This window comes from Athene cunicularia (genome assembly GCF_003259725.1).
Source record: "Athene cunicularia isolate RWA chromosome 2 unlocalized genomic scaffold, athCun1 chr2_part2, whole genome shotgun sequence".
In the NCBI taxonomy this organism is placed as follows: Eukaryota; Metazoa; Chordata; class Aves; order Strigiformes; family Strigidae; genus Athene; species Athene cunicularia.
Window position 1 is genome coordinate 3,191,900 of NW_020799096.1, and position 11,967 is coordinate 3,203,866.

Consider the following 11,967-nt stretch of genomic DNA (forward strand, 5'->3'; position numbering starts at 1 on the left):
GGCCCCCCCCTCCGGCCCCGCAGCCCCTGCCCGGTGCTGAGCCGGGCTGGCTCCGGCTGTTTTCCAGGAGCCGGTGGCCTTTGAGGACGTGGCCGTCTACTTCTCGGCGGAGGAGTGGAGGGGGCTGGCGGGGTGGCAGAAGGGGCTCTACAAGGAGGTGATGATGGAGAACTACCAGCTGATCGCCTCTCTGGGTAAGGGCTCCCCCGTCCCGGTCCCGTCAATCCCAACCCCATCCCTGGGACCTATCCCCATCCCCAACTCATCCCCATCCCATCCCCAACTCATCCCCATCCAATCCCATCCCATCCCATCTCATCCCATCCCATCCCATCCCATCGCATCCCTGTCCCATCCTATCGCATCCCTGTCCCATCCCATCCCTGTCCCATCCTGTCCTGTCCCATCCCATCCACTCCTTTCCCCACCCCACCCCAGGGACCTATCTCAGGGCCAGGGGGATGTTGTGTGCCCCAACATCCAGCCACACCCTGACCCCACCTCTACTCCTGGGCCCATCTCGGGGGGCTGCTATTAAACAGCCCCTCCCAGAGCCAGGACCACAGGAAGAAGCTGGAGCCTGATAGGGATGGAGCAGGGGAGATGGTGGTGGCTGGGAGGATGAGGTCTGGCAGGGACATGGCAGAGGGGTGCCCGTGGAGGCTGCAGGGGTGTCTGCCTGCTGCATGGGGGGCTACAGAGTAGAGGGGAAATCTCCCCCACTCCCACTGGGGACGGAGTGTTACAGCCGTGGTGGCAGGATCTCCGTGGCACTTGCCTGTGAAGAGCTGCCCTTTTCCCCCTGGAGCAGGCTCGGCTGGCCCCAAGCCAGAGGTTGTCCTGAAGCTGGAGCAAGGAGAAGAGCCGCTTTTGGGGGACACCCCGACTGCGCCCATCAGAGGGAGCCCGCAAGCCCCCAGCACAGGTGAGTGTGGTGAGGCCGAGGCGAGGGCTGGCTGCTCTGTCAGCCAAGAGCCAAGCCAAGCCCTTGCCAGCAAGGAGCCGATGTGCTGGGCAGCAGGCATGGGGCAGGATCCGGCCAGAGGCCACGGTCAGGGATGGGCGCACATGGTGAGTGCCTGGTGAGGCCATGGTGCCAGTGCTGCGGCTGGGGGTGGGGGATGAAGCTCCTGTGTGCCTCAGTTCCCCCATTTGTGAATGGGTACAGTGTTATTCACTCCCCTCCCAGGGGCGGATGAGAGCAGAAGGGTGGGGGGTGAGGGCAGCACCCAGGAGATGAGGGCAGCAGGACTCTGCCCTGGCGCCCAACCAGGGACATCTCTTGCAGCGGAGTCTCCTGGGTGCCGGCTCTCCAGCTGCGCTGCTGGCACCGGCTCGAAGAGGAAGGAGCTCTCCCTGGCTGACCGGGTGAAGCTGCTGCAGGCACTGGAGTCACCCTCTGCCTCCCTGACCAGTGTGGCCAAGCTCTTTGGCATCTCCAAGAGCCAGGCAGGCAGGATCGGCCGTCGCCGGGAGCAGATCCTGGCCAACTGGCTCACCAATGCCAACCCACTGCGCAAGCGCAAGCGGGAGGGAAAAGGCGGCGAGGTAGAGGATGCACTTTTTGCCTGGTTCCAGCAGGCGCTGGCCCGTGGCGAGCGCCTCTCGGGGCCTATCCTGAAGGCCAAGGCTCAGGAGCTGGCCCAGAGCTTGGGCCAGGACTTCGAGGCCACTGACGGCTGGTTGTGTCGCTGGAAGACCCGCCACAACATCGTCTTCAAGAGGTACCAGGAAGAGAAGGTGGATGCAGATGTTGGCAGCGCCCAGAGCTGGCTGAGCGAGGTGCTGCCCGGTCTCCTCACTGGCTACCACGCCCATGATGTCTTCAGTGCGGAGGAGACGGGGCTGCTGTACCGTGGCTACCCAGAGAGGGCGCAGGCCCCTGGGGATCTGCGGCGGCTGGACGGCACAAAGGCCAGGGACCGTGTCTCTGTCCTCTGCTGTGCCAACCACACCGGCACGGAGAAGCGGCAGTTGCTGGTGGTGGGCAGGAGCCGGCGGCTGCGCTGCCTCCCCAAGGACCTGCGGGCACTGCCGGTTACCTACACCAGCTCGGGCAATGCCTGGGTGACGGCGCGCATCTTCCAGGAGTGGATCCTGCGGTGGGACCAGGAGCTTCGCCACCATTGCCGCAGGGTCGTGCTCTTCGTGGGCCGCAGCAGTGCCCACCCCCCAGAGCTGAGCACCAAGCTGCACAACATTAGGCTGGTTTTCTTCCCTGCCAACGCCTCCAGTGTCGCCCAGCCCATGGATTTGGGCATCATCCCCAATCTGAAGGGTCACTACCGGGCGCTGGTGCTGGCCCGGGCAGCGCAGGACCCGGCGCTGGCCCGGGCAGGGCGTGTAGCCGAGATCGCCGGCCAGGTGACGCTGCTCGATGCCATCTACCTCCTGCACAAGGCCTGGAGATTGGTGCAACCAGCCACGGTGCGGAGCTGCTTCCGGAAAGCTGGCTTCCACCTGGTGCCGCTGGAGCAGCGGGAGGCCGACTCGGCGCCGCTGGCAGATGTGCCACGTCCGCCCTTCATCACCGAGCGGGACTTCCTGGCCTTCGTCAGCATGGACGCGGCAGAGCCGGCTGTGGGCGACGCGGTCGGCAAGGATTGCTTGTGGGGACAACGGGGCTGCTGGGACACAGGGGCTGCCAGTGAGGAGGAGGAGGAGGAGGAGGAGGAGGGGGAGCTGGAGGCTGGGAGCCAGGTCACAGCCACCAAGGCGCTGGCTGGGCTGTCAGCAGCCATGAAGTGGTGCCAGTTCCACGGGCTGGTTTACCACTGGGAGCGGCTGCTGGAGACCGAGAGCACTCTGCGGATGGCTGTCATGGCTGAGGCCGCCCAGGCCGCGCTCCCGGCACACACCGGCTACGTGCCCGGCATGCTGCTGTAGGTGGGAGGTTGACGTGTGCTGGGGCCTTGCAGAGATTAGGAAGGATGGATCCTGTGGCACCTTCCGGGGGGCAGCAGCACCTTGCTGCATCCCCCTCGCCATGTCTGGGGCTGCGGCAGGTGGGTCTGAGGGTGGTGGGGGAGGTGGAGGGGCTGCCAGGAGCAGAGATAGGGGCCACCCCAGTTTTTGCTGACCCAGAGATGGCCACAGGCAGAGTTGGGGTGAAGCTGAGCTCTGCTCCCATGAAGCTGAGGTGACTTCAGGCTGGGGGGCTCCATGAGGGCCTGGCCCAGCATGGCAGCCCCCGGTCCCTGCAGACCTCAGCCTCTCTCCTGCTGCAGCCCCAGGGAGGGGACAGTCCTGTCCTGTGCCACCCTGCACCCCAGGGCACGCGCCAGGGCCTCAGCCCCCCAAAACTTTTGTGGCACAGGTGAGCTCCCCATCTGTTCCCAGCCTGAGATTCCCAGAGTGGTGCTCCGTGGTGCAGGGGGACAGTGGAGGTCTGTCCCCAGTGTCCTCCATCCACAGCAGGGGGGGATTGGCCAAAACTCACAGGGGGTGAGAGGTGATTCTGCTCCAGTCTTTGCCTTAAGCACCTAAAAGAGCCTGGCCCTGCTGTATTACCTCAGGTGCCCCCCGCCCCGGGGTGCCACATCTCTTGCCACAGACTGGGGTGCCAGAATGTGGGCTGTGCCATGCAGCTGGAGCATCTGTGGGGCCCTGGGAGTTTTTTGGGTTTCCTGTAAAACGGTCCGTCGTGTTTGTTATAGTTGAATTAAAATTACTAGAGTCCGAAATAAATTCACTAAATATTTATTAAGGTAGGAAAGCAAAACAGCGCGCTGGGCAGCCGGGGAGTTCCAGCTCTACCCAAGGCTCGCTAATTCCGACAAATAACACAGCCTTTTTATCCTCCTGGAGGTTGGTTTTGCCTCTTAGCTTCTTTTGTTATAACTTCTTTAAGGCTGGCTAGCTTCAAGGTCTGTTTGTGAGTTTGAGCAAATAGTTAGGCTTTCAGTCACATAACAATGGGGGTTGTACATTTGTTAACAGGGAGCTGTGAAGTTGTAAATTACAAAACTAATCTCTTTTTACACTAAGGTCTAAACTAAACAAAGTTCAGAAGTTGTTATGGTAACATGATTGCAGTTTAACAGTTGCCTTGAGACAGTACATCTTGCAACCTCTCAGTTAAGTCCTTTTTTCCTTGCCAGACAGGATGTTCTCAGATCTGTTGCAGCAAGATCATTCCTTTTGTTAAAAAAAACCCAAAACATTTGATCTGCAAATTACCCTTGATTACTTATCACAATCCCCCCCCTTTTCTGATTTGTAGGTGATTTGCTGATCAAACCTAGACAATACCTCACAGGTTGCAACTAATTCAGGATTTTCATTTGGTGTGATTTTCATCTCCAGTTCAGATTGCTTCATCACCATTAGTTGTACTTTTTCCAACCTTCTATTAACAAAAGTTACAAATTTATTGATGATACCAGGTCCAAAGGTCAAAGCTAATAATAACATTATGAGGGGTCCTGCCAAAGTAGAAATTAAAGTAGTCAGCCAGGGTGACCAATGAAACCAAGATTCATACCAGGAGGATTGAGCCTCCCGTTCTTTTTTTCTCTTCTCTAATCCGTCTCTTAATTTTGCTAACGTGTCTCTGACCACTTTAGTATGGTCAGCATAAAAGCAACATTCCTCGCCAAGGGCAGCACATAATCCTCCTTGTTGCAAGAACAAGACATCCAATCCCCTTCAGTTTTGTAAAACTACTTCTGACAATGAGGTCAGTGATTTCTCTAAGTAAGAAATGGATTTTTCTACTTGGGCCAAATCTTCGTCTACTGCAGTTCTTAGAGATGTTAGACTCTGTTGTTGCACCAAGGAGGTTATGCCAGTGGTGGTCCCAGCGACCCCTAGACCAAATAGAGTAGCTATAGTAATTGCAGATATTGGCTCTCTTTTGTTGGTCTTATGTCCTAAATTGTTCCAGTGTAAATACATAGTTTCTTCCTCATGTAAGAGGATTCTAGGTACCACTGTAACCTGTATACAAAATTCTGAGACAATTTTCTTGAGAACAGTCGTGGACACACACGATATTAATCCGGTTATGGAACAGGCCCACCATGCCCTGGGACTAGGTAAAATCCATTTAGTATTGGGTGCGAAGTTTTGGGTCTGGTTGGTACATAGAGTTCCTCTCTCGTTTGTTACCTCTCCTATACACCAACCACTCCCTCTAACCTGTTGGAGAGTAATCCCCACCTTCCGTTCTTTCCAATTACATCTGAAGGGATTGTCCTCAGTAGATGTATTAAAAGGAGATGACACAGCTATTCCTTCATAAAAAGGGGGCTCTATGTCATAACATAACCAACAAGAAATGGTAAAATTTGGATTTGTTGCATTTAAAGCTTGATAGGCGGTCTGCATTACAGCCCATAAGGGTTCATCATCTTTGGGCATTTTTGTCACTTCATTTATAGAGGTTAGGTATGTCTCTGGGGTGACTGAGGCAGTGGAGTTTCTTACTTTTGGCTTCTTTTTCCCTTTTTGTTTGTGATGAACTGATTGGGCCCTACTGCTTGTGGCATTTTTAGTTCATGTTTTTGAATGAATAATAATCCTTCTCTATCAATTCCAGGTCCAGGATTCCAATATTTCATTCCCCAAGTGCGTCCTGTTAGCCATGAAGGATCTTCTGGCTTTAAAATCATTAGATCTACTTTATCACACTTGCTGGGTTTGGCCTCTACAGTTCCCCAAGAGAGTCCACCTGAGGAGGTGGTCCACAACCATCAAGCCCCCATCTCAACTGTAAAAACCTATCTTGGGTACTTGGTGTCCATGCTGATGCAAGGGTCTCACAACCCCAATATGCACAATAACAATGATTTGGAAAATTACAGTAACTTTTTCCTGGGTTTGAGTTTGGACAAAAGCAGTGAGCCCACTGGTTAAGACATAGTTGTGTGGGCACTAAATCACAGAGATATACTAAGAAACTTAGAGCACCGGCCGTAACATTAGTTTTCAGTATAACAGGACCTTCCCATTGACCTAAGGTCCGATTGAAGGGTTGATGTTCATTTTCTGAAGTCGTGGTAATTAATATCATTATCAGGATAAGGATAACAGCCTTCATTTCCCCACTGTTAGTACTTCTGCCTTTCCTCGTCTACTCTTTTGCAGAGAGCAACGGGTTATCAATATCTTCTCGGCAGCAGCAGGTAGTCTTCAGGGGAATTGTTGCTGTTATTCCATCAATAATTTCCAAGGCCCAAAGAGTTAGTTATTCCTCAGATGTATTTCTACCTGTTTGGTTGTTGTGCCTGTTTCCAGGCAAAACTTATAGTACTCTGTCCTAAAATTCTATACCAGTCTGTTTCATACACTTCCCAAAGTGCAGGTATTGACAGTTCCCATCCACAAAATAAATTACAAATTTCTGCTCGAGCCCGTTGTTCCCTGGTAGGTGTCAAATTACTGCGACATTTCATTCAATAAGGTTGTCTCTTAATTGAAATACAAGACCACTTTTTATCACAATTTAAACAGTGACAAACAACCCAGCATAAGTGTCCGGAAGTAGGGTGTTTTAAACAGGGTATTCCACGGATGTCTCCTATACCAGGTGATTAGGGTATATCTGTCTCACAGCAAAAGGGAAAAATCTGAGGAGTTTCTGTCAGTTTGTATAATCCAGCCCCCTCTTGCGGCAGCAGAAACACTCTTTTAGGATTCTCTGGGCCCTTCCTCGCAGACCAGAAATCCTACACGATGCATCCATCCGTAGGTGAGGCATCCTACATCGCTGCAAGCTGGCCCAGCCTCTAAATCAACAGGCCAAAATAACTGGCAGTTTTCTCTGAGCGGGAACATCTGATTTCATCCTCCTGTTGGGTTCCACCCAGAGCCTGCCCAGCACTCCAGGGGGAAAACCAAGGGAGTTTCTAATAAGGTTAAACACTTGAGCTTTTAATTCTTAATATTGCTAAACAAAGAAAGTTGAATACACACATTCTTACAGCCTTTCATCCTTATTAATAACTACATTTCATCTAAACTACATCTTTCACTAATGACTAGTAAGCCTATATATTTCATTAAGGAGTTGCAATTACTGTTAGCATTTTCTCTTAAAAGAATTGGCAACTGTAGTGTAGTTTGTTCTGTTGCAGTAGCAAACATTACCCAGACATCTGCTTAAATGATCAGTCGAAGAGATTGCAAACTGTCCACGCAGGGGCGGGTACCCTAGAGCACCCACAGCTGGATCCTGAGTGCTGGCTGCCTCTCACGCCTCAGGTGTGGTTGCACACACCTTGCCAGTGACCATTGGAGATGAGACCTGTGGAGACACAAGCATAACCTCTTCCCCAGGTTATTAAAGATATTATATGGTCCTTCCCAGGTATCCCTTTCTAGGTTTTTGTTAATGCTTGAGCTCTGGACTTCTTGTTGATCTGGTATCTGTAATGAGAAATGACACAATACTGATGGCACCTGTGAGACGGGGAAATGTTTAAAAGGTTTATGACATATAATGCCTTATTTAGCCTTTTGTGAGGTGTAGACTGATACTGTGCATCTCCCCTTTTTTGTTGTTGTAACAGACGCTTTAGCTTGCCAGGTATACACTCCACCATGGCCAGTGTCAAGTCAGTGAGTGGGGAATGCCAGTCAGATCACTGTATGGCAGGATGCAAACAGTGCTCCAGAAAAGGTGTTAACAGACACATGGACATAGTTTAACATTTCAAATGCAGCTAAGTGAGTGACAACAGATTGCTATCATTAGAGGAGGTGAGTCCCCAGGGGTCAACACCACTTCACTGTTGAAGAGATGGAGTCTTTCTGTATTCAGGGCAAATTGCAATGACGTCTTTAGCCTGATACCTTGATAAAAAACCCCTGGTTTTGTATTGCCCTGGCATTCTGATGAAAAAAAATGCATGTGTTTTTCATCCCACAGAAACAGCAGAGCATATGGCTGATGTGGAGCCAAGAACTCTCCCCCCTTTTGTTTTTGCAAAAGCACTTTCAAGGTTTGGTGTGTTCTTTCTGTGATGGCTTGTCCTGTGGGGGAATGCAGTATACCTGTGATGCTTGTCTGTTTGAGATGGTGTTAGCTATGCGGTGGAGATCTTGTCTTGCTTTCTCTGTAAGTATTCTGGGTGATGCCAGTGAAGGATCTTTTCATAAAATATAAAACAAGCTATGCAGATCATCATCAGTTAGGCCCATGATGGCTGTAAGCAATTTATGGTTCCTAACAGTTTCTGTAAATCTTTTAAAGTGTTAATGTCAGGTTTAAGCTGTCGAAGGACAATTGTCTGTTCATAAATTCTTAAGCCCAGGTACTGCCTGGCGATGATATATGTACCTTTTGAAGTGGTATTTGCAACACCATTTGAGATAGTGAGTCTTTGGTTAAAGCAAGAGCCTTTTCCATGATCTCCTGTGTTTCTGCTGCCGTAAGGATATATAACAGCTTGGGGGACCCGGTGGGATTTTTATGTCTTATGGTAAAATAACACAGTGGTATTGTTTTGCAGGTTCACTAATATTAATAGTGGGAATAGAAAGGGTAATTTTAGGTGCATCGTTCGGATGCAAGGGAATGATAAAAGAAATCAATCCTTAGATCAATTACTACAAGATGCCAGTTTCAGGTAATCATTGTTGGAGAGGGCATTCATGGTTGTAAAGTATTTTTATCATCCACGGTATTATTAATGTGTCGGAGATCATGTAAAAGTCACTATTTACCACTTTTCTTTAAAATAAGAAACTTAATTGTCCCTGAATTAAATCATTAAAGTGGCAAGGGCCACTGACCTAGTCACACAGGTGATTCTGTTTGGTGAGGTGAGGTGAGGTTAGTGTCAGGGTGGGTTGTGCTACAGTGGTGATTAAGACAAATTTGATCCAATTTGAGTTCCCCCCATACAGTCATGACCCCAAAATGCAATAGGGGTTTCCAATATAAATGGATGAATATTTGCTGTCCAGTTTTCTGAGCCCCTTACATGAATGAGATCCTTGCTTTAAATTGCTACAGCATGACCACAACCCTGAAAAGCATTTGAGGTACCGGAGCTAACAGCCAGTCTGCTCACAGATATTATGGTCACATCTGCACCAGTATCTAAAATGCCTGTCAGCTCAACAGATTTTTTTTAGCTTTAATGAGAGTACATTTTATCAGAAGTCAACCTTGTGTCACTGTCTGAGTCCAAAAATATTTAAGGGGTGCCTGCTGATCCAAATCCTGAGTCATCACGGCTTCTTGGCATAGTATTAGGGGGAGCCGCTGAACAATTTTTGACTTTTTTTTACTGAACACAGGGGTACAGACCATAATTTTGATTTTTCTCTTCATAACCAGCATCTACAACCCCTGGTAAAACAAACAACCCCTGTAAGGTTGTAGATGATCTTTTGACAATATTTCCATTAGGCAGATGGTACAGAGGTGCACTCTCCCCGCAGAGTATGCACCTAAATTCAATACAGCAGTTAACACAGAGTTACTGCCTCCTGCTAGAGGAGATATTTCACTTGAGACACTTAAAACCCTGAGCCTGAACAAATCGCAGCACTGATGACTCAGCGGGTGGGCACTAGGACCCTGTTGTTCTTTCCTGGTCTCACACACGCAAAACAATCACACAACCACACAAAGGAGCCTCTTACACTTATTACTCACACAACATAAAATGACAAATATTATAAATACGAAAATTCCATTAAGAACATATAAAGCTATTGCGGATCCAAAAATAGGCCAATATAAATCCTTTCTTATTTGTTTTCCTCCCCATACTTCTATACAATAATGGATCATTATCTCCCTGGACTTCCCCTTTCGAGAAGGGGAGGTGTCCCAATATTGAATCATTAGGCCTATATCGGGGAGCCCACCCTGCTTCTCCTGCATGAAACCAGAAGCTTTACTCTTCTGGCCCATCTTCCGAGAGTGCCTCCTTTCACACAAAATTCACTCGCTTCCCTCCGTTCGTGGCCCACGCCCTCGCGGACAATGGGAATTGCACTACAAGGAGGTCCACGTTCGCTTCGCCCGGTGAACTAAGTCCAGTGGACGTCTGACGTCTCAGTCAGTCGCACCCCGGGTACCCAATCCCTGACTGAACGGAACCGCAATATACTTACTCGCTTCCAAGTCTTCGTCCTGCTTTTCGTGCACAAAAATTATGGGAAACTGCAGTATCTCCTTTCTCTTTTCTTTTTGCTTCCCTATCTTAGTTAGGAAAATCCAGGTGAGCTAAGTCTGAATCTCCTCCGGGGACCATCCGAGGATGGGGCGCCTTCCCAGAGTTGAAATCTGAGTCGGCTGTCTGGATCCGAGTCACGACAACAAAGTTGTTATAGTTGAATTAAAATTACTACAGTCCAAAATAAATTCACTAAATATTTATTAAGGTAGGAAAGCAAAACAGCGCACTGGGCAGCCGGGGAGTCGCAGCTCTACCCAAGGCTCGCTAATTCCGACAAGTAACACAGCCTTTTTATCCTCCTGGAGCTCGGTTTCGATATCTTCGGCACGCCTCTTAGCTTCTTTTGTTATAACTTCTTTAAGGCTGGCTAGCTTCAAGGTCCCTTTGTCGGTTTGAGCAAATAGTTAGGCTTTCAGTCACATAACAATGGGGGTTGTACATTTGTTAACAGGGAGCTGTGAAGTTGTAAATTACAAAACTAATCTCTTTTTACACTAAGGTCTAAACTGAACAAAGTTCAGAAGTTGTCATGGTAACATAAGATTGCAGTTTAACAGTTGCCTTGAGACAGTACATCTTGCAACCTCTCGGTTAAGTCCTTTTTTCCTTGCTAGACAAGACGTTCTCAGATCTGTTGGAGCAAGATGATTCCTTTTGTTAAAAAAAAACCCCAAAACATTTGATCTGCAAATTACCCTTGATTACTTATCACAATCCCCCCCCTTTTCTGATTTGTAGGTGATTTGCTGATCAAACCTAGACAATACCTCACAGGTTGCAACTAATTCAGGATTTTCATTTGGTGTGATTTTCATCTCCAGTTCAGATTGCTTCATCACCATTAGTTGTACTTTTTCCAACCTTCTATTAACAAAAGTTACAAATTTATTGATGATACCAGGTCCAAAGGTCAAAGCTAATAATAACATTATGAGGGGTCCTGCCAAAGTAGAAATTAAAGTAGTCAGCCAGGGTGACCAATGAAACCAAGATTCATACCAGGAGGATTGAGCCTCCCGTTCTTTTTTTCTCTTCTCTAATCCGTCTCTTAATTTTGCTAACGTGTCTCTGACCACTTTAGTATGGTCAGCATAAAAGCAACATTCCTCGCCAAGGGCAGCACATAATCCTCCTTGTTGCAAGAACAAGACATCCAATCCCCTTCAGTTTTGTAAAACTACTTCTGACAATGAGGTCAGTGATTTCTCTAAGTAAGAAATGGATTTTTCTACTTGGGCCAAATCTTCGTCTACTGCAGTTCTTAGAGATGTTAGACTCTGTTGTTGCACCAAGGAGGTTATGCCAGTGGTGGTCCCAGCGACCCCTAGACCAAATAGAGTAGCTATAGTAATTGCAGATATTGGCTCTCTTTTGTTGGTCTTATGTCCTAAATTGTTCCAGTGTAAATACATAGTTTCTTCCTCATGTAAGAGGATTCTAGGTACCACTGTAACCTGTATACAAAATTCTGAGACAATTTTCTTGAGAACAGTCGTGGACACACACGATATTAATCCGGTTATGGAACAGGCCCACCATGCCCTGGGACTAGGTAAAATCCATTTAGTATTGGGTGCGAAGTTTTGGGTCTGGTTGGTACATAGAGTTCCTCTCTCGTTTGTTACCTCTCCTATACACCAACCACTCCCTCTAACCTGTTGGAGAGTAATCCCCACCTTCCGTTCTTTCCAATTACATCTGAAGGGATTGTCCTCAGTAGATGTATTAAAAGGAGATGACACAGCTATTCCTTCATAAAAAGGGGGCTCTATGTCATAACATAACTAACAAGAAATGGTAAAATTTGGATTTGTTGCATTTAAAGCTTGAT

At 48.7% G+C, this 11,967-nt stretch overlaps 1 protein-coding gene across 1 annotated transcript in view; it reads left to right on the forward strand.

The window, feature by feature from the left end:
* LOC113477503 overlaps positions 1 to 11,967 on the forward strand; it is a 36,673-nt gene that overhangs the window by 2,110 nt on the left and 22,596 nt on the right. Inside the window, exons 2-5 of the mRNA XM_026843815.1 lie at positions 42 to 194; positions 812 to 925; positions 1,289 to 2,882; positions 7,512 to 7,560. Of these exons, the coding sequence (XP_026699616.1) occupies positions 42 to 194; positions 812 to 925; positions 1,289 to 2,882; positions 7,512 to 7,560 (1,910 nt within the window). The remainder of the gene's footprint in view (positions 1 to 41; positions 195 to 811; positions 926 to 1,288; positions 2,883 to 7,511; positions 7,561 to 11,967) is intronic.